The 27,857-nt window shown below is 38.9% G+C and overlaps 1 protein-coding gene across 9 annotated transcripts in view; it reads right to left on the bottom strand.

The window, feature by feature from the left end:
• The window catches only part of EPB41 (erythrocyte membrane protein band 4.1), a gene marked incomplete at both ends in the record, with an annotated part of 108,349 nt that overhangs the window by 31,908 nt on the left and 48,584 nt on the right, over positions 1-27,857 (bottom strand). For 2 of the 9 annotated variants that reach the window (XM_080691738.1, XM_080691741.1), the window contains 2 exons: positions 5,424-5,600; positions 20,772-20,965. In XM_080691738.1, coding sequence (XP_080547864.1) covers positions 5,424-5,600; positions 20,772-20,965 — 371 coding nt within the window. Of the gene's footprint in view, positions 1-56; positions 309-1,197; positions 1,327-1,708; positions 1,760-5,423; positions 5,601-11,627; positions 11,691-13,029; positions 13,072-13,231; positions 13,289-20,771; positions 20,966-27,857 lie in introns of those variants that run through there. The other 7 variants (XM_080691737.1, XM_080691739.1, XM_080691740.1 and 4 more) reach the window with 7 other exon arrangements.

Here is a 27,857-nt window from a genome sequence, read left to right as displayed (position 1 = left end):
GACAAAAGTTCGATGGTTTTAGTCTTGACATTTCAGATGAGCACCCTGTTTTCCGATCACAGAAAGACCAACCACCAAACAGCCAATGCAAGGACCACGAGAAAGGACATCATGAAAGGAATACGAGGAGTTGGAAAAGCACTAGAGGAGAGGTGGCACTGTCTGAGAGGCTTGTGGTCCTCAGGGATTGGAATAGAAACCTTGGGAAGAATTTCTTCATTTTCTTGCTGGGGTAAGGCTCTTTCAGTTGTTCTCTCTTGCTTTTTAATTTTCTCTTCATCCTGTACTAACAGAGCACGTTCTTGCATCTGCTTTCACGGTAGAAGATCAAGAAAGACAGAGAAAGATGAACAAACAGATGGAAAATGCTCAGAAGTGACACTTGGGGATGTGCAAAGTATTTGGAAAGATCTTTTGGAATTCTTCATTTTAGGTTTAATTTATTCTGGCACTTTATTCTAGCAAAGTTTCTATAACACGATAGAGTGCTTAATAAATATTTTTTCTAATATATCAATATTAGAATGCCAGAAAGTTTAAGCAATCACTAGTCTTCCTTAGTTATGTTCATTCCTCCTTTGAGGATATCAGCATATAGCTTTTTCACATATGAATTTGGGTAATTTTTCATTCCCTCAGTGTTGCCAAAAACCAATGAACTGGGCAATGCCAATAATGAGGCATTCTTCATGCCATGAGAAAAATTACTTTTATTATAAACAGAATGGCAGAATATAAAAAGTAATCCTCCTGTATCTTCACATAAACTTTAAAAACTGCAATAGTCTCTTATGATAATTAGCTTTTACTCAAGAGAACAAAAGTCTTACTCTTACACATTTCAAAGGTTGCAAAAGAAAAATAATAAGTAAAAGTTTATAATGTACTTCCAGGCCTTACCAGGAAAGGGAGGAAGGGAAGAAAAAAAAAGGAAGAAAGGAGAGAGAGAGAGAGAGAGAGAGGGAGAGAGAGAGAGAGAGAGAAAAGAAACAGAAAAGAAAGAAAAATTTAAAGCCTACAAGATCTCAATGACTATACATGCTTGAAAGCATGACTACAAATGATGACCGTCATGAAGGCTTAAGCAAACACTTCTGACAATTTCAAGGACCATCTCTTTCCCCAATCGTTCAAATGGAAATTTTCCTCCCTCTGTGATTTCTGTGTTCTGCTATCTATAGTCAAGACAGATGTTATCTAAGAAAGGAAAAACTTGGCTCTAAGTTCTCTCAACTGGGCTAGCCTTCTCTGATCAGTTTGGAAGTTCAACATTGGTTCTTTGCACACCCCTAAGTGATATGTATCAGGGAGAAAGTAGCTAGGGGACTGGTCAGCAAAAAGAAAAAAGGAAAAGAAAGGATGCAAAATTATAATGATTAAAAAAAAAAAAAAGAATAAGGTGGGAGAAAAAAAGACAACATAAAAAGAACAGGGTATAATTAAATTCATTTTCTCTCTGAATACATATTTACATCTTCATGCAGCTTTTCAACTAGCCATGCGCTGAAATAAGCAAACTGAAAGCTGCATACGCTGCAGCGGTGAAAGTGTAATGTGTCAGGCCAAGAGGCTGTGGGCGTGAACTTACTAGTAGAGCCAAAAGAAAAATATTCAGCAGCTGTTGTTCAGTTCTGGGGGGATTCTCTGCTCAGTGCCATGACAAGAGCAAATTCTGACTGAGAAGCACAAGTCATAACAGCAGTTTTACCTCTGGCCCACCAACCTGTCTTTCCGAGGGGAGGACAGAGGTTTTCTTCACCTGGTCATACACAAATTATATAAAATTCAGTTGCCTTGCAATGCAACAACAATGCTGTCAAAGGTGGAAGAGGTGTCCCCAGAGGACAAGAACACTGTCCTGCTCAGTAAAGAAAACGTAAAATATGCCAGAAAGTAGATACCCCGGCACAAAAGGTTATCACAATATGGCTCTTATTTATTCCATTATTCATTTAGAAGGGTAACAGTATGTAAGCACAGAGCTAAAATTATTCACGTATTCACTATAGATCTCCTTTAGTTGATAAAAAGTCATTTCTTAAAGTCATAGAATAACATTGGCATTACTAAAACCCACCCTGAGATGATTTCTGATGGGTTTCTATTAAAAGATAAGATATTTTCTTTTTTGTTTTTTGGTGGTACTGGGGGTGGAACCCAGAGGCCTTCTACCTCTGGGCTATACTCCCAGATCTATTTTCTACTTTTATTTGGAAACAGGGTCTCACTAAGTTGCCGAGAGCCTCACTAAGTAGTTGAGGCTGGCTTCGAACCTGTGCAATCCTCCTGTCTCAGCCTCCCAAGAGCGGGGATTACAAGCGTGTGCCACCACGCCAGGCTAAAAGATATTTTCTGGAAATGGACCACTACAAATCTACCCAACTTCAAGTTGCTTTTCAAAGTAGTTGAGCATCTTTTATTTGCAAAGTCAAAAAGAAAACTTCTAGAACATACACAGTTATGTTTTACAGATAGGGTCAATAAGTGAGATAGCAACAAGCCATTTCTTTATAGAATTTAGAGTTAGCAAGGGTTAAGATAATTTAGAGTGAAGATAATTTCCTCCATTAACTGGGGCCCAACAGGATGAGTGACTTGTTTAAAATCATTTAGTTAAGCCGAGAGTAGTGGCGCACACTTATAATCCCAGTACTTGGGAGGCTGAAACAGGAGGATCGCAGGTTTGAGGCCAACCTCAGCTACTTAGTGAGGCCCTCTGAAACTTAATGAGACTCTTTCCAAAATAAAGAATAAAAAGTAGGGCTGGGGATGTAGCTCAAAGGTAGAACACCCCTGGGTTCAATCCCCTGTACTGAAAAAAGAATATAATAAATAAAATAAAATCATTCAGTTACGCTTCGATTAGCTAGAACTTCTCAGCCAAATCAAGCCACAGTTCCTAGTGGACCTTTATGATTTTTACTACAGAGAAATATATCCAAATAAATATGACATGGAGAGTAGTGGTCTCACCCACACTCTCCATCCCCACAATAACCAAAGCAGGGTTACTGTCCCAGTTCAGGGCACATGCTCGAGATTTAGAACACAGAACTGCTGTCCATTCGTATCAGTAAAGCGAGGCTGGGAGGATAATGAGTAGGACACCAGTCCTATCACCCCGGAAGCCACTTAGCTCCAGCCTCTCTTATGAAACTGCTTCAACTTGGTTTGGAGAAATGTCAGCCAACGTTAATCACATTTTGAAAACTGTAAAAGCTATATTATGATGGGTCAACTTTGTGGATCAATTTTTATCCTCTTCACCAGTTCCAGAAACTAAACAATACTTTGAATCATTTAATTCTAAAATAAAAATTTTTGGTGGTATTGGGATAGAACCCAGGGGCATTCTACTTCTGAGCTACACCCCCAGCCCTATTTTTTATTCTTTATTTTGAAACCGGGTCTCAGTGAGTTTCAAAGGGCCTCACTAAGTAGTAGCTGAGGCTGCCTGCGAACCATGAGCCTTTTGTCTCAGACTCCCAAATGCTGGGATTACAAGCATGCACCACCACACCTGGCTCTAATTCTGAAAATTTTAATAAAACAAAACAAAAACAGATTTCTTTTGTTTTCTGAGATAGGGTTTCACTATGTTGTCTGTCTCGAACTCCTAGACTCAAAGGATCCTGCCTTAGCCTGCCAAGTAGCTGGGACTATGGGTACACACTACTGTGGCCAGATATTTCAGGTTTCTTTTTTCTTTTGGTACTGGAAATTGAACCCAAGGACACTCTATCTCTGAGTTACACACCAGTCCTTTTTATTTTTCATTTTTAAATGGACCTCACAAGTTGCTAAGGCTGGTCACAAACGTATGATCCTTTTGTGTGTGTGTGGGGGGGGGTGGTGGTGGTACTGGAGACAGAACCCAGGGGCATTCTACCTCCAAGCTATACTCTCAGCCCTATTTTTATTCTTTATTTGGAAACAGGGTTTCACTGAGTTGCAAAGGGCGTCACTAAGTAGCTGAGGCTGTCTGTGAACTGCGATCCTCCTGCCTCGGCTTCCCAAATGCTGGGATTACAAGCGTGGGTGCCACCAAGCCTGGTGACAAGTGATCCTCTTGCCTCAGTCTCTCAAATACTGAGATTACAGGCACTGTCACTGTATCCAGCTCCAGAGTTCTACTTAGGACCAATTTATCTCTCTCAACTAGAATTGGTATTGTTTGAGGGTAGGGAAACAAGCACATAATTTAAAAACAGTACAATCACTCATTGAGTCATTGTGACTATTTACATAAATATTTTAAGGTGCACTAGCTAAAAATAACGAGATATTTTCACTAAAAAATTCATTTACTGGCCGGGTGTGGTGGCGCACGCTTGTAATCCCCGCACTTGGGAGGCAGAGACAGGAGGATCGCGCAGGTTCGAAGCCAGCCGTGCGCGCTGGCTTGGGAGACCCTGTTTCCAAATAAAAATGTAAAAATAGGTCTGGGAGTGTAGCCCGGAGGTAGAAGGGCTTCCAGGAACCCCAGTACCACCAAAAAAGAAAAAAAAATTCATTTACTGAGGTGTAAGATTGCTTTTTCTTTCTTTCTTTCTTTTTTCTTTTTTTTTGCAGTACTGGGGATAGAACCCAGAGCCATTCTACCTTTGAGCTACACCCCAGCCTTATTTTTAATTCTTTATTTTGAAACAGGGTCTCACTGAGTTGCAAAGGGGCTCACTAAGTAGCTGAGGCTGTCTGCAAACTGCGATCCTACTGTCTCAGTCTCCCGAATGCTGGGATTACAAGTGTGCGCCACCACGCCTGGCAAAGGTGTAGGATTTCTAAAATAGGTAATGACAACAATAAAGAATAGCCCCTGAAAAGTTATCTCTGGCCTCTTTTGATTATTTTATAAAACAGCATATAAAAGGTTTGCTCTTACTCATAAAAAGAAGATAAATCAGCCATTTATCTAATAGTGAAATGCAGTCACTAATATTTGGGGTTTTGCATTCTCTGGTATAAGAGCCTCCTTGGTTTATTATATAAGCGTGGGCAATCATTCCAAACATTTCTAAGTTGAACAAATGCTCAAATAAAGCTAAAAGAATGCAAATCCCTTTCCAATTTTGACCTTACTAAGTTTAGTAAACTTTCTGGTCTCGGAAGGCACATTCTGCATATAAACAAAGCTTTACTGGATTATGGTCAGCTTATGAACAGGCACTAGCCAGAAGCAAGCAGCTATGGAGATAGTTTTTAGAGCCTAATCAGCTTCTAGTAAATCTAAATGGCTCTCACAATTACAGTGGGCTGCCTTCATTAGTTTAAAAATAAGTGTTTGATTATAAATCCCTCACAGCTACAACAAATTGTCGAGGCACCAAAACTAAATTTCAGCTCTATACTTTCAGAGGACGTTAACACATACAGACATTTACTCCACTGATTCTCAGAATCAGGCGTGTGGACAGAGTACTCACTCCTTCTCCTGAGGGCACTTGCCCGTTGATGCTGAGGGTTCGGAAGGGGGAGTGAGTAGATAAACGTTTGTCCCACTCGCTAGGCCGCGGCTCTGGCACAGACTCCATGAAGTTCTTTTTCAGCTCACTGATGCTGGCATGATGTTTTTTGATCTCTTCTTGACTCTTGTCTAAATCCTACAGTTGAAAAGATAAAGATGCAAAACAATAAATAATCAGGACAAAAATCACACTAAGGTCAACCCATTAGAGTTTGGGCACCGGTAGAAAACACACCACAGCCAAGATAGATGCCACTAGTCCATAAATTCTTTTTCAGATTTTAAATATATAGCATGGTATATTTGCTTGGTTTTTTTTTTTTTTTTTTTTTTTGGGTGGTACTGGGGTTCCTGGAAGCCCTTCTACCTCCGGGCTACACTCCCAGACCTCTTTTTTACATTTTTTATATTTGGAAACAGGGTCTCCTAAGCCAGCGCGCGCGGCTGGCTTCGAACCTGCGCGATCCTCCTGTCTCTGCCTCCCAAGCGCGGGGATTACAAGCGTGCGCCACCACGCCCGGCTTAGTTCTTTTTTTTTTAAATTTTATTAAAACAGGGGTTTTCCTTGGAAGCAGTGAAGCATCACAACCCCACAGTGCCTGGCCCATAGAGAGCTTGCTCCTTAATTTTTTAACTCTTCTTCCCAATATGATGTAAAACTAGATCTTCAACTTCTCATCTAAGAAGGAAATCCCACAATTCAATTAGCCTCAGCCTGATAAGAACTAACATAGGCTCAGCTCGGATAGGATGGAGATAGCAATAGACAGAAACTCAGGTGAAGGACATGGCGAGAGGTCAGCTTCCACCACGGGCTGCTGTGCCTTGCGCACTACAGTGGCAGCGTGTCCCTCAATTTCTACAAGAGATAGTTTTGCTTCTCTAAGTGGCTGCGTGTTCTTTTTGATAAACAGAAATAGCCCTTTTTTGGTAGAAGAATTTATTACTAACATACTTAATTAAGGCCTCTGGGGTCAACTGTGACTACCTCCAAAAAAAATCACTCCAGGGTTTGTAATGTTGACTTTTCTTCTTTGTCCATATTATTTACACAAATTAAAAGGCTTGTGTTCCAGCCTCTAACAGCTTTACCTCATCCCTTAGCATGATTCAAAATAGGGACATTCTGGGGCTGAGCATGTAAGCTCAGTGGTAGAGTGCTTGCCTGGCATGTGCAAGGCCCTGGGTTTGAGCCCCAGTACCACACACAAGCCAAAAAACATTCTTCTACCTGGGCATGGTGGCGCATGCCTGTAATCCAGTACTTGTGAGGCTGAGTCAGGAGAATCACAGGTTCAGGCCAGCCTCATTTTATTGAGATCCTCAGCAACTTAGTGAGACTTTGTTTCAAAATAAAAAATAAAAAGGGATAAGGCTATAGCTCAGAGGCAGAATGCCTTAAGGTTCAATCAAAAGTAAAAAAAAAAAAAAAAAAAAAAAAAAAAAGGAAAAAAAGACATTCTTCCAATAACCATAACCTTCAAAGGACTAAGAATAACGAGTGTATCAAATACATTCTATATATCTTCTTGGCAATGTAAAACAATTCAGTTGTTTTAGCAGATTCAAATACTGGCAACCAGAGGTAGAGGCAAACTCTTAAAAGGAGATAGTCTAGGAAGAAGTGATTAAAAATAAGGTTAATAAAGCAAGGGCTAGAAATATTCAGATTTATATAAAAATAAGTATATATAATTTTCAAAAAGGACCCTTGACCAAAAATAATCTGGTAAATATAAGCCAAAGACAAAGACTGAAATGTTATTTGTCCAATAACACTCCAAAAAACAAAACAAAACAAAACTCAAAAGTTTGAGCTTGAGATCATAATATTTGGTATTTGGAGTCCATCACTTGATGACTACAAAAATTCTGTTTATTATATATCCAGGCAGCTCTGTTTCCAAGGAAAGCATAATGCTAAATATATCTTCTAATATGCTGTGTGAATTTGGAAGTTAGTCTTTCTTTTTTGGCTCTGTGGGAAGCAGCCTCAATTTGAAGAAAAGAAGGGGGAAAATTTGTTAAATCAAATTTTGTTTAAAAGTTTTTTTTTCCTGAGAGAAATACAGGCTTAAACTAAATAACACTTTTTCAAAAGCATTATCAAAGTGAAAATAGCATAGAAAAAATAATCAGTGAGACACATGACAACAATTTTAATTTCAGAAGTATTCATTCACAAATCCATTTCTAGTCCCTTAATGTTTTTTTATTCTCTCTTCTGTGCTGGGATGAAATGTGAACTTATGAACCTATGCTTTCCCAATGGGAAACAGTTTGGGCTTTTGTCCTAGCTGAAAGCAAGGACAGCATGTTTACTAGCTAAAGGAAAACATAAACAGGCTCATTCAAAGACTTGTTCTGGGTTGAGCAGCGAGACCCACCAGGTCCTAGGTTCTGTGATCTAGCTCCTGGCTAAAAAGGAAATGTTTGGGCCAAGAACAACTTAACACTATTGGGAGGCTTAAAAGTGTGAATGAAACACAAACAATAATGAAAAAGAGATGCTATGGTAAGACCATAACTCTCTGAGTTACCCTTTTTCTTTTTCTTTTCCATTTTTTTTTTTTTTTTTTTTTGTGATACTGGGACGTGAATCCAAGGACACTCTCCCACCAAGCTACATGCCTAGCTCTTTTTCTTGAAACTGGGTCTTGTTAAGTTGCTGAGGCTGTCCTTGAACCCATGATCATCCTGTCTCAGCCTCCAGGTACTGGGATCACAGGGGTGTGTTGGTTCTGAGTTAGCCTCTTAATATGAGAGGCTAGTGATCTGTTACTCTTCTTGCCTAGCTTTTGATTGGCTGGAATCTGAAAAAAAAAAAGTGTATTTTTTTTGTTTTTTGTTTTTTTTTATAAAAACCAGTAGCTTCTGAGGAATCTTTCTCCATCCTTCTTAGCTGGCTTTGTTGAAAACCTGTGGGGGCACAGAGTAAAATTAAGATCTCAAAGGGACCTGTTCCAAATAGAATCTGTCATAGACATTTGCTACAGGTTCTCTCTGGGAGATGGAGGAGGAGGTAGATCTAAAAATGAACTCGACCTTATTTGTGCCAGAACAAAGCATTAGTGGGGGTAGGAGAAGGGAGGAGGAGGGATGCTTAAAAAAAAAAAAAAAACCCTGCTAGAGTGACAGATAACTTGAGAGTACTTCCTTAAGGGGGGAAAATGCTTTTTACAATAACTAAAGAATGATGGTCAGTCAAATTATTTTGGTTGTGTTCAGATTAGACAATTTTGATGCCTATCATCTTAAAATTTTAGCAGCAATCAAACCAAACAAGTCATTAAATATAAAACGTTCTCAAAAGGCAGTTAGTAGTTTTAATTTTCAAACGCACACACTTATTTAGAAATCCCCTCATGGTTATCAGTGAAATGCTAGAGGAAAAAAAAACACATCACACATATGGACTTCATGAGTCTCAGAGCCAGAACACACTTCATGAAACATAAGACAAATATATGATTGGTACTGTAGGTTCCAGTTAAGTGGAAATACTGAAGAAGGACTAGGCAAGAAATAGTGTTTGGGGATGGGAGATGATATATAGCTGAGTAAAGGAGATCAACTGACTTCTATTTCCCTTCCTAATCTTTGAAGACAGAATGATCTAGGTCTAGTCTAAGGGATGGGCTTAAAAAAAGCAATCTAGTTTCCAAATTTTAAATATCCAAGGGTCTGGCTTCAGAAAAGTCCATGGTCATGAGACAAATATATGTAAAGCAATTGGTATTGTGCCTACCATACAGTATATGTTGAGTGAATGAAGGCTGACTATAATTTTTATCAAAGTAATTTAGAAACAGCAAGTGCTCAAAATATAGTATTGGCAAAAAAAAAAAAATGAGATGAGGTTAAATAGTTATTAGAGGCCATATATCAAAACCAGAGATTGATTCTTAAATGTTTTATCAAACTACCAGTTCAATATCTGCCACATTTATTATATGCTTATCTTCTGGGTCTCAATTAAAATATCTCTTCGACAAGACTGTCCCTCATAACTAGAGTACATCCGCTTTCCTAATGGCATGCTGTTACTTCCTACACAGATTCCATAACTTGAAATCATTTTATTGCTATTTGTTTACTCACTGTTTCTCTCCTCAGTTCCCCACATCTTAAGCTCCCTGAGAACAGCAAACATGTTTATTATCTTCTATAATTTATATTTCTTTCTTTGTGTGTGCTATGGGTTGAACCCAGGGGCATTCTACCTACAAGCTACACTCCCAGTCCTCTTTTAGTTCTTATTTTGAAACAGGGTCTCAGTGAGCTTCTGAGGCTAGCCATGAACCTGCAATCCTCATGTCTCAGCCTCCCAAGTACTGCTGGGTAGAATGCGGGGATTAATAGCATTCACCAGCATGCCCAGCTTAATTTATATTTCTTTCATATTTAAGTTAAATCCCTGATATATGAGTTTATAACTATTTCTTACAGTTCTTCCCTGAGAGGAGCTGTAAGATAATCTCCTCATTAATTTCTACAGAAGAGTTTTTCTGATGAATAGAAAATCTTTTTTTCCAGTTTCCTTAATTTTTCTAAAGACATCCCCTATTCTTCCAATTAGTTTTACACTTTCCTATCTGATATGGAGCCTGAAACTAGATAAAGTATACTAATATAGGTCTGGTAAATATTTGACCAATGTTGAATATAATGAGGAAATGGCCTTACATTTATATAGAAGATAATAGTATATTACTCCCTCCCTCCCTTCCTTCCTCTTTTTTTTTTTTTTCCAGTATTGGGGATGGAACCCAGGGGCATTCTACTTCCAAGCCACACACCCCCAGCCCTAATTTTTATTTTTTATTTATTTATTTTTTGGGGGTCGGTACTGGGGTTCCTGGAAACCCCTCTACCTCCAGGCTATACTCCCAGACTTATTTTTCATACTTTTTTTTATTTGAAAACAGGGTCTCTTAAGCCAGTGTGGCTGGCTTCGAACCTGCACAATCCTCCTGTCTCCACCTCCCAAGCATGGTGATTACAAGCCTGTGCCACCACGCCTGGCTTATTTTTTATTTTTGAAACAGGGTCTCACTGAGTTGCAAAGGGCCTCACTAAGTAGCTGAGGCTATCTGCAAACCGTGATCCTCCCGTTTCAGCCTCCCAAATATGCTGGAATTATAAGCGTGCGCCATCACGCCCAGCTTAGTATGTTACTATTTCTGAAAGGAAACAGTGTAGTTATTTATTTATTTATTTATTTATTTATTTATTTATTTATTATTATTTGTGTGTGTGTGTGTGTGTGTGTGTGTGTGTGTGAGACTAAGGATTGAGCCCAAGGGGATGCTACCTCTGAGCTATAATCCCAGCCCTATCTTATTCTTTATTTTGAAATAGGACCTCACGAAGTTGCTGAGGGTGGCCACAAACCTGAGATCCTGTCTTAGCCTCCCAAGCACTGGGATTACAGGTGTGCATCACCACACCCAGCTAAGTATAGTTTTATAGTTACATAATACCGAACTCAAATCCTAGCTTTACTAATTTACCAGTTCTGTGACCACAGGGAAATTACCAAATTTCTCTAAGCTTTAGTTTTCTCATATTTAAAATAAAAACCATATACTCACAGGCTGGTTTTGTGATTAAACTATCTTATAGTAACTCATTAAATGCTAGGCTCCTTTCTTTCTTATATCTCTTTCCCCTTGACCTTCCTTTAGTAATTTCCTCTTATTGCCAATATTTTAAGTCCATTCTGAACTGTGATCCTTTTCTCTATTTTTCAACACTCACTGAATTTGGAAAATGGCCAAAAAATTTAGCGCAAATAAGCTTCTTGGGACATGGGTAGAAGTTTATTGGAAAATTTCGATAAAGTTTCTTGGAAAATTCAAGAAACCTTTGGCAGTGATATAGAGCTTTCTAAAAGGGGGCAAAACAGTGGAACTGTGACAACTAGAGCAATTCCCAATCATATATTTTTTTAGAGAGTGTGAGAGATGGGAACTAAAAAGAATCAGGAGAGATGGTTGAGGATATTCATGTTTACCGACATGCAAAAGCATTTTAAACCTAAAATTGTCTCATGCAATGGCATGCAAAAACAAATGCAGCAGAGAATGAAGAAAAGGGGATCAGCAGAGAATGCAGAAGGTTCCAGGCAACCAACTGAAATAAGCTTCAAGTTCATACAAACCTCCAACATTAAATTGCTATGTCTGATATAAATGTTTTCACCATCTAGTCTCTCTCTCTTTTTCTGTGAAAATGAAAGGGGAAAAACAGAAAAGCATAAAAAATTAAAATGTTGTTTTTGCGGGAAAACTACAAATTGGCAAACCAAAAAAATATTTAAAATTAAATGTCCGTAGTGCAGCATATGCCAAGATGAAATGGAAACAGAACCACAAGGACACACAGAGAACATGATTACCGCCAGGAAATGGATGACCTTGTTGATGAATGATGAAGACTGTGATGATGTTATTTAAACAGACAGTGCCCCTAGCTTCATTGGCTTCTTATGTAATAGGCTGTTTTATGCTCATTTTTGAAACTGAACTGTTCGAATGTTACCCTAAAATAATGTATGACTTTAGAAAGCTTTGAAACTTCATGAACCATGGAGTGGAGAAATGCTTTTAAAACATCATTTAACTCTTTAGAAGTAGTACCTAAATCTCTAATACCCTTTATTAAAAAGCTCTAAGGGCATTGTATACTTAATCAGCCAATAAACTAATTCAATTTGAACTGATTCTTCCCACTCCTGGTGGGAAGAGTGAGACACACAGCAAACGCAGTTATTAACAATATGAGATTTGCTGCTACAGTACTTTTATAGTGTGTATAAGATATGATCAATGATTCCAAACCTATGATGCCATTGTAAAATAGTTTTTTTGTTTTGTGGTGCTCAGGACTGAATCCAGGGACATTCAACCTCTGAGTTATACCCCAAGCTCTATATTATTTATTTATTTTGAAACAGGGTCTCACTAAGTTGCTGAGGATGGCCGAGAACCTGCGATCCTCCTGTCTCAGCTTCCTAAATAATATGCCACCAGGCCTGTCTCATTGTGAAATATTTCTTATATAAATATAAATATAAAGGATAGGGTTGACTCAATGATGATTCTATTTTGTTAAAAAATAGTATTTTCCTACTTAGAAGTTTACCTTAACAAATCTTTTTTTTTTTTTTTTTTTTTTTTTTTTTTTCTGCTACTGAGGATTGAACTCAAGGGCACTCTACCACTGAGCTACATCCCCAGAACTTTTTATTTTTATTTTGAAACAGGGTCTCACTACATTGCTGAGGCTGGCCTTGAACTTGTGATTCCCCTGTCTCAGCCTCCTAAAAAGCTAGGATTACAGGCATGCTCACACTACACCTGACTAATAAAATCTTTAAATAATAGAGTTAAGATTAGAATTTCTTTGGTATATATACACATATACCTATCTCTCTGCTCTTTTACAGTAACTACTGATTAAGAGAAATCAATGAAAGGAATGGACCACTGTCTTTTTAATGCATTGTGATTCAGCATGAGTGAAATGGCAATGTAGCTTTGTGAAAGTGAGAGATGGCTAACCTTCCTCATTCTTATCAGATCTTCAGGTTTTTCTGCAAGCTTCTGTTTTGCCAACATTCAAAAAGAAAGAAAAAAATGACAAAATATTGGCTCATTGAAGTTTGTTTGAACCTTCATATTATTTTTAAGGAGAAGGGAGTGAGGGAGAAAAAAAATTTAGGGAGTGAAGGGGAAAAGGAACAAGTGGCCTGTTGGCACAAACCTGTGTCTGGTCACCATTTGAGGTGGGTACTGTGACCTTGACGTGGGTTTTTTCATCCTACATTTAAGAAATAAAGTGGTAAAAAAAAAAAAAAACATTTTAGGTTAGTAGGTTTCTATGAATAGGGTATCTGGATGAGCTGCATCATTAAGCCAGTTATGAAATATACTGATAAGCAATCACAATGATGCAGTCTTATGGAGTATGTTACAGGGAATTATATGACAAGCAGGGGCAACATGTTAGTTGATGACATTCTCAGGATGAGGAGGTAACATGGATATACAAATTATCAATACAGAAAATTAGGTAAGTGTTCTATTGAGGAAGAAAACATTTTATACTTATTTATAAAAAAGTTTTCACTAAAAATAACATAGGCCTATTTTTTATATTTTAGGCCAGATGTTTTTATTCTGCCTTTTTTTTTGGGGGGGGGGAGATATGATGTGCAAACATTTTAACATTTAAAAACAAACTTGCAAATGACAATATCAACGTTTAGTATACATGGAAGTTTTTTTTTGTTTTTTTGTTTTTTGATAGTACTGGGATGGAACCCAGGGGCTTTTACGTCTGGGCTACACTCCCAGACCTATTTTATATCTTATTTGGAAACAGGGTCTCACTAAGTTGCTGAGAGCCTCACTAAGTAGCTGAGGCTGGCTTCCAATCTGCGCCATCCTCCTGTCTCAGCCTCCCAAGTACTGGGATTATAAGCGTGCGCCACCACGCCCAGCTATACATAAAAGAAATTGGAAAAAAAGTTTTTTGTAGTTAAAAAGACATATAATAAGCCACATATGACACCAAACAGGTAAATACAAAAGATTTTGTTAGATCAACATATAAGTAGGCAGTCTCACTCTTCAGTTAAGGATACCACAAAACATCAAAATAAACATCCAAATAGTAACTGACACATGCAATTACTTCCAGGGCTGAGTTATAAACAAGCGCACAGAGTACTCAGCTGCAACATTCCACACTGCAATCTCCTCTGCAGGGAGTGAGAGTCCATATGTTTGGTAGAAGGGCAAGATCCATCCTTAACAGCAGGAAAAGAATAGCTAAGGTCTCCTGTTTAGCTTTGAAATACCTTTAGTCACAGTCATTTAATATACAGAAAATTGAGTAATTATTTAAAAAGCTGAGAGACTAGTAAGAAGAAACATAACAGATTGACCAATGCCTTAAACATTAGATATTTCAAAATTAGAAAATGATTGCTTTTAGCTGGAGCAGGTTTGTAATCCCAGCATTTAGGAGGCTGAGACAGTAGCTGTGGCCCTTGGCAATTCAGTGACACCTTGTTTCAAAAATAAAGAATTAAAAAAAATAGGGCTGGGGTTGTAGCTTGAAGGTAGAATGCCCCTGGGTTCCATTCTCAATACCAAAAAGAAAGAAAAAAAAAGAAAATGGATTGCTTTTATTAAAAATTAAACCAATCATTTTATATCACTAAATTCTTCTTTTTTGGCTATACTGCCCTCTTTGAAACATTTTTTGTTTAGCTGGTATGATGGCACACATTTGTAATTCCAGTACACGGGAGGCTGAGACAGGAGGATCACAGGTTCATGGCTAGCCTCAGCTACTAAGTGAGGCCTTCCACAATTTAGTGAGACCCTGTTTCAAAATAAAGAGTAAAAAATAGGGCTGTGGGTATAACTCGGAGGTAGAATATCCCTGGATGTAATCCCCAGTACCACACATACAAAAAACCCCATATATGTATATATACATTATATATATATATTTTTTAATTTTTTAATTTTGAGGCATAGTTTTGCTAAATTGTCTAGGATAGCCTCAAATTTGTTATCCTCCTGCCTCAGCCTCCTGAGTGGCTGGGATTACAGGTATGTGCCACTGAGTTCAGCCTATCATTAAATTCTTTTTATCAACCAAGGTTTTGATATATTATTTTTACTCACACTAAGGAGCATTACCTTGGAGTATAATGTTATTGTGCTACTTTTTCTAAGACTGACTGCAAAAAGTATAAGATAATATCAAACTTTGTAACACTGTCAAATCATAAGCACATCTAGCTATAGCACTTTTTGTTTTTGTGGTACTGAGGATTGAAGTCAGGGACATTCTACCTCAATACTATATCCACAGCCTTATTTTACTTATTTTATTTATTTATTTATTTATTCATTCATTCATTTATTTAGCAGTACTGGGAATGGAACCCAGGAGCATTCTACGTCTGAGCGACACCCCAGACCTATTTTTTAATTATTTTATCTTGAAACAGGGTCTCACTGCGTTGTGAAGGGCCTTGCTAGGTAGCTGAGACTGTCTGTGAATGGGCAATCCTCCTGTCTCCTGAATGCTGGGATTACAAGCGTGCACCACCATGCCTAGCTTTATTTTTTATTTTGACACAGTCTCATTAGGTTGCTGAGATTCTTGCTACATTGGTGAGGATGTCCTTGAGCCTTTGAATCTCATGTCTCAGACTCCTAAATTCTGGAATCACAGGCATGTACCACCATGCCTTGCCCTAGCTACCACATTTTTTTTTGGGGGGGGGATACTGGAGATAGAACCCAGGGGCTTTCTACCACCAAGCTACACTCCCAGATCTATTTTATATTTTATTTGGAAACAGGGTCTCACTAAGTTGTTGAGAGCCTCACTAAGTAGCTGAGGCTGGCTTCGAACTTGCACGATCCTCTTGTCTCAGCCTCCCAAGTACTGGAATTACAAGGGTGCGCCACCACACCCATCTTAGCCACTTTTAACTACCATGGACTGAACCCACAGCTATACCCCCAGCCTTATTTTATTTTTTATTTTGAAACAGGGTCTCACTATGTTTTGGAGAATCTTGTTAAGTATTGAAGCTAGCCACAAACCTGCAATTCTCCTGTCTCAGCATCCCAAGTACTGGGCTGACAAGCATGTGCCACCACACTCTATTTCTGATTCCCAGCATTCTTGATACATGGCAATTAACAAGTTATTTGACCTGTCTGAGCTTAAATTTTCTCATTGATAATATGGAGATAATTTCATCATATTGTATAATTGTATACACTTTGCAAATATTAGTATTACATTATTTTATAAAGAATTAATTCCTTGTTAAAAACTCATAGTGATATCTTTTTGGGTCTTTAGCAATCCAACAGCAGGAAATGGAGAGTCGCTACTTCAATTTAAGAATTGAGGCCAAAAAAAACATGTACAGGTGATGCCGAGGTAGAATCATTTGAGCCCAAGAGTTCAAGGTCAACCTGGATAACATAGTGAGAACTCCATTAAAAAAAAAAAAAAATGAAGCCAAGTAGCAACGCATATTCCTAAAAAGAATATTAAATGGAATGAATATCTCTATCTATCTATATATATAGATATATATATATATATAGAGATAGATATAGATATAGACATAGATATAGATAGATATAGATATAGATATAGGAGGAGTACTGCTTCCACACCTGCAGAACAGACCTTGTCAAATGATCTAAGATTACAAAAAGCTCTCCCTGTCTGGAACCAAACTGGTGTTAGATAATACAATTTGCACAGTTACAGTCTGTACTTCTTTTTTTTTTTTTTGGTACTGGGGATGGAACCCAGGGGCATTCTACTTCCAAGGTATACCCCCAGCCCAATTTTTTACTCTTTTATTTTGAAATAGGATCTCACTGAACTGCAAAGGGCCTCACTAAGTAGCTGAAGCTGTCTGCGAACTGAGATCTTCATGCCTCAGCCTCCCAAATGTTGGGATTACAAGTGTGCGCCACCACTCCCGGCTACAGTCTTTATTACTACTGCTGCTTTATATAATACACAGGGCTTCAAGTAAATGCCATAATTATTTTCTAACTGCTATCTTTCTTTCTTTCTTTTTATTTCTTTTTTCTTCTTTTTTTTTTTTTTTTTTTTTTTTTGCAGTACTGGGGATGGAACCCAGGCAATTCTACCTTCGAGCTACAAAGCTACACCCTCAGCCCCATTGTTTAGTCTTTTTATTTTTAAAACAAGGTCTCACTGAGTTGCAAAGGGCCTCACTAAGTAGCTGAGGCTGTCTGCAAACTGCGATCCTTCGGTTTCAGCCTCCGGAATGCTGGGGTTACAAGTGTTGGGATTACAAGTGTGAACCACCATGCCTGGTTTATTCTTTATTTTTTTGAAACACGGTCTCACTAAGTTGTGAAATGTCTCACTAAGTAGCTGAGTGCTACAGCATCTCATGCAGATCTTGAGAAACCTCGATCAGGGGATCCGCAATGGTGTAGATCCCCCATGAAGTATGTCTAGCATTCCTTTCTTCAAAAATTATTTTAGGATTATTTGGATCAATATGTATAATTGGAATTTTATGTATAAGCATTATAACTAAAACTGATGGGCAGTGGCTTTTGAGAGACTCAGGCAGCAAAGATTTTTTTCCCAAAGATAAAGTTTGGGCCAAACATTAAGTTCAAACTGACCTTAGTTTGGGCCAACGTATAAGATTAAGTTTAAGTCAGCCTTGTGAAGTGAGACAAAGCGTACTACGATTGTTTAAATGTCTGGCACCCATGCCCTGAACTCTGTAAAAAATAAAACTTTTCCCGTCCTTGGAGTTCCTGCTTGCATGGCTATGCCCTTGCTTTTCTGCCAAAAAAGAAAGTATAAAAACTGTAACCAATCCTGAATAAAATGGAGAAGTTTGAACCTGATCTCGTGTGACAGATCTTCTCTCATTTGACCTCGGCTCTTCTCTCACCAACACACGAACCTCGACTCTTGCTAGGGCTGGACCCCGGCAGCTGAGGATGGCTGCAAACCTTCCATCCTCCTGTCTCAGCCTCCCAAGGGCTGGGATTACAAGTGTACACCACCACACGCAGCTCTGCTATTTTCAATAAGCTCAGATGTGCCCTTAATTCTGCCACTACTATTATAGTAACAGATTATCAAAGGTAGCTTTTTTAGTTTCATTTCAACATGATCATTTCAAAATACATATTTATTTAGAATAAAGTGCCAAAAAGACACCCCTCATGGCACTTAAATAAAAAGGGAGAGCTCTCTTCACTCTCTTAAGATTATAAGAGCAAGATGCTTATGTTTACCTTACAGGCAAAAGGAGAATAAATTAGCAGAAAGCCAGAGGAATCTTAGTCATTCAGGAAGATTCCCCTGACATTGTAGTTAGTAAAAAAAAGTAAAAAAGAGGGATAGTAAACAGTGCCAGGTGATATATTCTAACATTGAAAACTGAGGAGGTGGGGATGGAAATGTGGCCCAGTGGCAGAGTGCTCGCTTATCATGCACAAGGCTCTGGGTTCAATTCTCAACATGACAAAAGATAGAAAACTGAGCAGTTTCATATAATAACACTAAAGGCAGTGTTTACATGGAACCCGATGATCAACACAATGAACACTTAGCTACATACAAAACACCCATCATTCACTCAATTTTCCCCCCTCTGAACTCAAAAGGGCAATAAAATTGTGTCACATTTATTTATTTATTTATTTATTTATTTATTTATTTATTTATTTAGGTGGTACTGGGGTTCCTGGAAGCCCTTCTACCTCGGGGCTACACTCCCAGACCTATTTTTTACATTTTCATTTTGGAAACAGGGTCTCCTAAACCAGCGCGCACGGCTGGCTTCCAACCTGCGCGATCCTCCTGTCTCTGCCTCCCAAGCGCGGGGATTACAAGCGTGCGCCACCACGCCCGGCCAAAATTGTGTCACATTTAAACTTTTTTTTTAGTACTGAGGATAGAACCCAGGGACATTCTAACTCTGAGATAAATCCCCCCTATTTTTTTATTCTTTTTTTTCCCCCCAGTACTGAGGATGGAACCCAGGGGCATTCTAACTCCAAGTTGCACCCCAGCCATATTTTTTTATTCTTTATTTTGAAACAAAGTCTCACTGAGTTGCAAAGGACCTCACTAAGGAGCTGAAGCTGTCCATGAACCCCTGAACCCCCATCCTCCTGTCTCAGCCTCCCAAATGCTGGGATTACAAGTGTGCACCACAACGCCCAGCTTATTCTTTATTTTGAAACAGGGTCTCATTGAGTTGCAAAGGGCCTCACCAAGTAACTGAGGCTGTCTGCAAACCATGATCTTCCTGTCTCAGCTTCCCAAATGCTGGGATTACAAGCATGTGCCACCACACCCAGCTATTTTAAATTTCTAAACAAATATATAAAAATATAATTCTTCTTATGAAGATTGCTTCTCATAATTTCTGTTGGTAACAAACCTGTATTTACTTTTGTAGACTTGAACTAGCATCTCAATTCTATCAGTGCTTAAATGTGTTTAAAAACTTTTAAACATATAAAAGATAAACTAGCTGGGAGTGGTGATGTACACTTGTAATCCCAGTTTGTAATCCCAGCATTCGGGAGGCTGAGACTGGAGGATCGAGGTTTACGGACAGCCTCAGCTACTTAATGAGGCCCTCTGCAACTTAGTGAGACCCTGTTTCATGATAAAGAATAAAAAAACAGGACAGGGAATGTAGCTCAGAGGTGTAATGCCCCTGGGTTCTATCCCCAGACCCGGAAAAAAAAAAAAAAAAGATAAACTAGTTAGCATTACTTCTGGGAAATCTGGTAATAAGATTGGTGATCTATCATCTTGGTGCAGTGACTTGGGAGCAATCAATTTAGAATTTTAAGTAGGGCGTGGTGGCGCATGCTTGTAATCCCAGCGCTTGGGAGGCTGACACAGGAGGATCACACAGGTTCAAAGCCAGCCTCAGGTACTTAGTGAGGCTCTCAGCAATTTAGTGAGACCCTGTTTCCAAATAAAATATAAAAAGAGGTCTGGGAGTATAATCCGAAGGCAGAAAAGCCCCTGGGTTCTACCTCCAGTACCACATACACACAAAAAAAATTTTTTAAAGTAATTTAGCAACATAACTTCTTCTATGATGGATCTTCCCCTTCTTATAAAGCTACTTAAGACTTAAACAACCACACAAATGTACTTTATATAATACCCAGTCTTTGGAAATACAGTGCATATATCCATCTTAGGAAATCAAATTATATTTTAATCACAGTAGCAAAGCAGTATGGAAATTCCTTTTGCATAAAATTATTTTAAAAAGCAACCACCATTTCTCTAAGACTAAGCTGAATCAAGGTATGGGTCACCTGAAAACTTCTGGAATAGCTTACAGTCTTGACACTCTTTTTTTTTTTTTTTAATGGTACTAGAGATTAAACCCAGGGGCATTCTACCTCTGAGTTATACCCCCAGCCCTTTATATGTTTTTTGTTTTGAAACAGGGTTTCACTAGGTTGCTGAGCCTGTCCTAAAACCTGGGATCTTCCAGTCTCAGCCTTCCAAGTACTGGGATTACAGGAGTGTGCCATTGTGCCCAGTATGTTTACAGTCTTTATGATATAGTTGTATGAAAATAATGTTACAGGTTCACAAAATGACTTCTTTCAGAAGAATAAGGAAGAAATAACTTTTGGGGGATTCTGTAAGACTCAGTTGCTTTGAGTGAGTTAGGACTTCTAGACCCGAGCTTTGTGGGTTGCTGACGTACCTTCCATGCTTCTGTGGGCTCCGGCTCAGCTTGCTCAGGTGGCTCTTCTTCTGTTTTCACTTCGACCTTCACTGTTTCCTTCTGTGTTTTTTTGACAGGTGCCCCTGGGACACTGACTTCTGTGACCTGACTCTGTGCAATGGCTGGTGCAGAGGTGGGCCGAGGGCTTCGGTCTGCTGAATCAGCAGCTGCAGCTACGTGAGACAGAGAAAACAGAATATGTGAAAGTTAGAGCCACTGTACCAGTTTAAAGTCACCAGGCAAAATAACTCTGAATCAGCTGGTCGTGGTGGTACATACCTGTAATACCAGTACTTGGAAGGCTGAAATAGGAGGATCACAGGCTCATGGCCAGCCTCAGCGACTTAGTGAGGCCCTCTGAAACTTAGTGAGACCCTATTTCAAAATAAAAAATAGCTGGGAGTGGTGGCACACACCTATAATCACAGTACACGGGAGGCTGAGACTGGAGGATCCAGATTCTTGGCCAGCCTCAGCTACTTAGTAAGGCCCTCTGCAACTGTTTCAAAATAAAGAATAAAAAATCAGGCTGGGGTGTAGCTTGGAGGTAGAATGCCCCTGGGTTCCATCCCCAGCATCGCAAAAAATAAAAATAAAACATAAAGAATAAAAAGGTCTGGGGTGTAGCTCAGAGGTAGAGTGCCCCTGGGTTCAATATTCAATGGCCTCTCATGATGGAGATAAAAAAATAAGTCACTGGTATTCTTTTAGGCAACTGATGGCAGCAAGATAGCCAAAGGCACCCTCTAAAAAAAAGCTAAATATGTTAATAATCATATTTTACCAATACTGAGTTCAGAGGGGAAACAATAAAATAAAGAAATTGACAGTACTTGGGAGGCTGAGACAGGAGGTTTACAGGTTTCAAGCCAGTCTCAGCAATTTAGTGAGACCTTATTTCAAAGTAAAAAATAAATAGGTGCTAGAGATAGGAATATAACTCAGAGGTCGAATGCCCCCAATACAAACAAAACAAAACCAAACCATTCGTCTTATAATCTCTTACAACAGTCAAGCCCCTAAAATGTAGTCTATGGAGAAAAAAAAAGCAGGGAGGGGGTTAACTTTGTTCTTCCATTAAGCCTTTTTTTTTTTTTTTTAATGGTACTGGGGATTGAATCCAGGGGCATTCTACCTTTGAGCTTTGCTGAAGCTGGCCTTGAACCTGTGATCCTCCTGTCTCGGTCTCCCAAGCACTGGGATTACAAGTGTGTACCAAGCCTGTCTCCATGAAGCTTTTCTTAAATAAAAATCTGTTTATTTTTAGGTGGTTTCAGGAACCTAAAAATATATTTTAAGAAAAAAAAATATTGTGTCTGATTTCTCTCATGAAGGCTTCTTGGAATAATTACAAAACAACTTGATAAATGTTCTTCTTATAAAATATGTACTACGTTTTGATGCTTGGAAAAGTTTGAGCCAGACATTTTCCTTTTTAATCATAAGTCACTTGACTAAGATGAGTTCAAAATCTTTGGCTTTCATTCCTAAAAACATAAACATCTTTTGCCTTCTGTCCTACCCTCTCCCAGAGCCATGTATTATAGCTTCTATTCTCTAAAATATTTAGAGCACTTATTCTCATCTGGGGGTGATTTTGCTCCTGAGAACATCTGGAGATATTTTGGGTTATTACAACTGGGGAGAAGAAAGAAAGGAGTTACTGACATCTAGTGTATAGAGATGATTTCGTGATTTAGGGAAATGGCTGTATAGACTGCTTTAGAGGGAATAAACAACATAGGTGGATGTTCAAATTGTTGTTTTGGTTTGGACTATTTGGCAACTAAGTTTTTAGACAGTTTACTTCAGAATAATCATGAAGGGGCAGGGAATATAGCTCAGTGGTAAAGTTACTGCCTACCATGCAGGAGGCCCTGGCTGCTAGAAAGTAACACCAGGTTTGGGGGGGGGGAGAAAGAAAAGAAACAGTCACTCATATTTATTTATAGTTTTTCTCTTCATTCTTTCAGAGATGAAAAGAAAATGTCCACATACTTTGTAGTAAAACTGTACTAATCCGACCTTGGCTAGGAATAAAAGTGTTTTTCCACATGATTCAATTTTTTTTTTTTAAGGTACTGAGGATTGAGCCCAGGGCCTCTTGCATGTTAGGTAAGCACTCTACTACAGAACTACATCCAGACTTTTTCAGGGGTACTGGGGATTGAACCCAGAGGCATTCTATCCCTAAGCTACCTGCTTTTTATTTTTATCTTAAAATAGGGTTGTGCTAAATTGCTCAGGCTGTCCCTGAATCTTCAATTCTCCTGTCTCAACCTCCCAAGTTGTGGGATTACAGGCATGCACCACTATGCCTGGATTGTTTATTTGTTTGTTTGTTTGTTTGTTTGTTTTGAGACAGGTTCTCACTAAATTGCCCAAGCTAGTCTCAAATTTGTAATTCTCCTGCCTCAGTCCCCCAAGTAGCTGGGACTAAAGGTGTGCACAACCATCATGGTTATGACATAATATTTTCTTTTTTGTGTGTGTGGTGCTGGGGATTGAACTCAGGGGCATTTTACCTCTGAGCTACACCTCCAGCCCGATTTTTTATTCTTTATTTTTGAAATAGGGTCTCACTAAGTTGCAAAGGGCCTCACTAAGTAGCTGAGGCTGATGGCAAACCCAGATATTCCTGTCTTAGCCTCCCAAGTACTGGGATTACAAGCGTGCACCACCATGCCCGGGGTATGAAATAATATTTCTGATAACATTATTATCCTTTCTTGTATTGAGAATCTTTCACTTTAATTATTTTTCATGTATAATAAAAATTGTTACAATTTTTATTATACATTTTCCTTCCCTTTAACTATACCAAACACAAACACATTATTCTTATACATTTAGATTTATAAGCTGTAAATAAATAAGTAAAACAAGGGAATCCCTCAAACCAGATTTTTTGTGTGTGGTACTGGGGTTCCTAGAACCCCTTCTACCTCTGGGCTACAGTCCCAGACCTACTTTATACTTTTTTATTTTTGGAAACAGGGTCTCTTAAGCCAGCACGGCTGGCTTCGAACCTGCGCGATCCTCCTGTCTTCACCTCCCAAGTGCAGGATTACAAGCGTGTGCCACCACACCCGGCTGAACCAGAGTAGATTTAAAAACTGAGATTTAAAACTAATTCATATATATAACACCAAGAAAGAAATGCTTATACTGTGTATGATCTCCAGTGAAATATATTATAGGAAAAAACAGCAGAAACACAAGAATCTATCTCTCAATGAAAACTCTGTGTCCTCTTGCAAGTCTCTGCTACTCACGCATGTTGTAAGCTAGTCAATGCAAGAATGGCAGATGGCAGACCAAGCCTAACAAAACAGGGGAATGTGACAAAATATTTTGCTCACAGTTGTGTTGAAGTATCATTATACATGTGTATTCACACCTCCTCTCAAAGAATTAATTCAACTCTGCCTGGCATCATAGAAACATAGCCCATGTGTTATTTTGCCACTTGAATCTGGTTTTAATCCAATGCTAATATTGCAGAGCCAAACGATTTATGTCATCAGTACTCCTAGCCTCGGCAATCTGTACAGTATATGGAAAAGTAGGTATAAATGTAACAACTGACAGTTAGAAACAGAGGTGGAAACAGTTCAGAGACTGAAGAAACAATAGCATTACAACTAGCAGCCCTGACTGTGAAGTGCAGTGCAGAACAGAGGCAAAAACCAAATCATGAGTCTGAGGCCCAAACTCACTCCAGTCACACAACTGTAGTGTGATTCAGGACAAGGAGCTTAATCCGTTTCCTCACTTGTAAATTGTGGGAGATATTTACTCTACAGGATAATTGGAGAAGGGATACTCAATAGCTATATACATATTTTATGGGCTCTTAATAACTTCTAACATTATACTTTAGTCCTGATAGTTATTTTGTTATGGGTTAATATTATTTGAAGATTATGCTGAACAAAAATTATGCACACATTGGCTTGCAATCCAAAGGAAAGATATCACCTGGGACCCCTGGAGAGAGGCAAATTTCTTTTCATGTCCTCAAGGAGACTACAAACTATTGATCATAATAAAATATCACAGTGGTGATTGTTTTTAAATAGCTTTATTGAGATACTGTCCATATATTATATTATTTATTTATTTATTTATTTATTTATTTATTTTTGTAGTACTGGGGGTGGAACCCAGAGGCTTTTCTACCTCCAGGCTATACTCCCAGACCTATTTTATATATTTTATTTGGAAACAGGGTCTCACTAAGTTGCTAAGAGCCTCACTAAGCAGCTGAGGCTGGCTTTGAACCTGTGCAATCCTCCTGTCTCAGCCTCCCAAGCGCAGGGATTACAAGTGTGCACCACCACGCCTGGGTCAATTTATTTATTTAAAGTATATAATTCACTGGGCATGGTGGTATTGCCTGTAATCCCAGTATTACTTAAGAGGCTGAGATATAAAGATCACAGGTTCAAGGACAGACTCAGCAAGCAGTGAGATTCATCTAGTGAGACCCTGTTTCAAAACAAAACTAGCTCTGGGAGTGGTGGTGCATGCTTGTAATCCTAGCATTAGCAAGGCCCTTTGCAACTCAGTGAGGCCTTGTTTAAAAAATAGACTAAAAAAATAGGGCTGAGACTGTAGCTCAGAGGTACAATGCCCCTGGGTTCCATCCTCCATACCAAAAAACAAAAACAAACAAACAAAAAAAACCCCAAAAACCAGGGATGAAGGTATAGCTTCAAGGTAGAACACCAGAGTTCAATTTCCAGTATCATACACACACACACACACACGCACACACACACACGCACGCACGCACACACATGCACACACACACGCAGAGTATATAATTCAATGCTTTTTAGTATATTCACAGTGTTGGGTGAGTAATTTCTTTTTATAATGCCTGGACTCAGGACTGGAGATATGATTCAGTGGTATAATGTTTGCCCAGAGCCGGGCATGGTGGCACACACTTGTAATCCCAGCATTTGGGAGGCTGAGACAGGAGGATCGCACAGGTTCAAAGCCAGCCTCAGCTACTGAGTGAGGCCCTTTGCAACTCAGTGAGGCCCTGTTTTAAAGAAAATAAAAGAACAAAAAATTAGGGCTGGGGGTGTCGCTTGGAGGTAGAATATTCCTGGGTTCCATTCCCATACCGAAAAAAAAAATGTGTTTGCCTAGTATACTTGAGGCTGTAAGCACCACAAAAGAAAATGTTTCCATCCTTAGCACCATAAAATTTTTTTTAAAGATTTGCCTCTTGCCAGGCGTGGTGGCGCACGCTTGTAATCCCCGCGCTTGGGAGGCAGAGACAGGAGGATCGCGCAGGTTCAAAGCCAGCCGCGCGCGCTGGCTTAGGAGACCCTGTTTCCAAATAAAAAAAAATGTAAAAATAGGTCTGGGAGTATAGCCTGGAGGTAGAAGGGCTTCCAGGAACCCCAGTACCACCAAAAAAAAAAAAAAAAAAAAAAAAGTATAAAATAGGTCTGGGAGTATAGCTCAGAGGTAGAAGGGTTTCCAGGAACCTCAGTACCTCAGTACCACCAAAAAAAAAAAAAAAAAAAAAAAAAGATTTGCCTCTTGTTTTATTAATTAATTTGTTAGCTATTATAAGATTTTGGCTCATATACAGAAAACATTGAAAACATTTATGTAATTTTTTTGTGGTACTGGGGATTGAACCAAGGGACATTCTACCTCCAAGCTATACCCCCAGCCCCATTTTTTTTTTTTTTTGAAACAGGGTCTCACTAAGTTGCAAAGGGTCTCACTAAGTAGCTACGGCTGGCTGTGAACTTGTGATCCTCCTATCTCAGCCTCTCAAGCATTGGAATTATAAGCATGTGTCACCATGCCCAGCTAACACTTAACTTATAATTCAGTATCTTGCTGGGCACAGTGGCGCATGCTTGTAATCCCAGCATTTGGGAGGCTGAGACAGGAGGATCCTGGTTTGCGGACAGCCTCAGCTACTTAACGAGGTCCTCTGCAATTTAGTGAGATTCTGTTTCAAAATAAAGAATACAAAATAGGGCTGGAGGTGTAGCTTGGAGGTTGAATGCCCCTGTGTTCCATCCCCAGACCCAGAAAAAAAAATCATTATCTCAGCCAGGCATGGTAGCACATACCTGTAATCCCAGTGCTTGGAGGCTGAGACAGGAGGACTGCAGGTTGGAAGCCTGTACACAGTAACTTAGTGAGAACCTATTTTATTTATTTATTTATTTATTTATTTATTTATTTAGTTAGTTAGTTAGTTAGTTAGTTTGCAGGTCTGGGGATGGAACCCTGGGGGCATTCAACCTCTGAGCTATACCCCCAAGCCCTATTTTTAATACTTTATATTTTGAAACAGGGTCTAAGTTCCATTGTTGTGGAAAAAAAGAGCCTGGGTTCGATCCTCAGTACCACAAAAGAAATAAAAAATGTATGATGATTGATCTAGGTTTTGTTTAGCTACCCTTTGTCAAATTAAAAAGTTTTCTTTTATTCCTAGTTTCTCGAGAGTTTTTATCATGAATTAATGATAATTTTTATCAAATATATTTTACTTAATTGATATGATTTTTCTCCTTTTATAAATGTAATGGATTACTTTGATTGACTTTCAGGATTTTTGTTTGTTTGTTTGTTTTTTGTGAGTCTGGGGATGGAACCCAGGGCCATTCGACCTCCAAGCTGCCCTATTTTTTATTTTCTATTTTGAAACAGGGTCTCACTAAGTTTCAGAGAGCCTCACTAAGTAGCTGAGGCTGTCCGCAAACCACAATCCTGGAGTTTCAGTCTCCCAAATGCTAGGATTACAAGCGTGCACCACCACTCACGGCTGACTTTCAGTTTTTTAAACCAATTAATCATTCTTGCAGTAAACCCAATTTGGTCATAATATGATTTTCTTTTTCTATCATCTTAGGATTTTGGCAAATCCTACAAATAACTCTCCGTATCCTCAGGTTCTGTATTGGTGGAAAAGTCCATGGAGGGTAAATTTCCACCTGCCTGCCCTCCCCTTCCCTCCACTCTTTGCTTCCTGGCTGCCATGAAGAGAACAGCCTCCTTAGCCACTGGCTCCCACGGCTATAA

This window comes from Muscardinus avellanarius, assembly GCF_963383645.1.
Source record: "Muscardinus avellanarius genome assembly, chromosome: 3".
Classification (NCBI taxonomy): domain Eukaryota; kingdom Metazoa; phylum Chordata; class Mammalia; order Rodentia; family Gliridae; genus Muscardinus; species Muscardinus avellanarius.
This window is presented reverse-complemented; position numbering and strand designations above follow the sequence as displayed.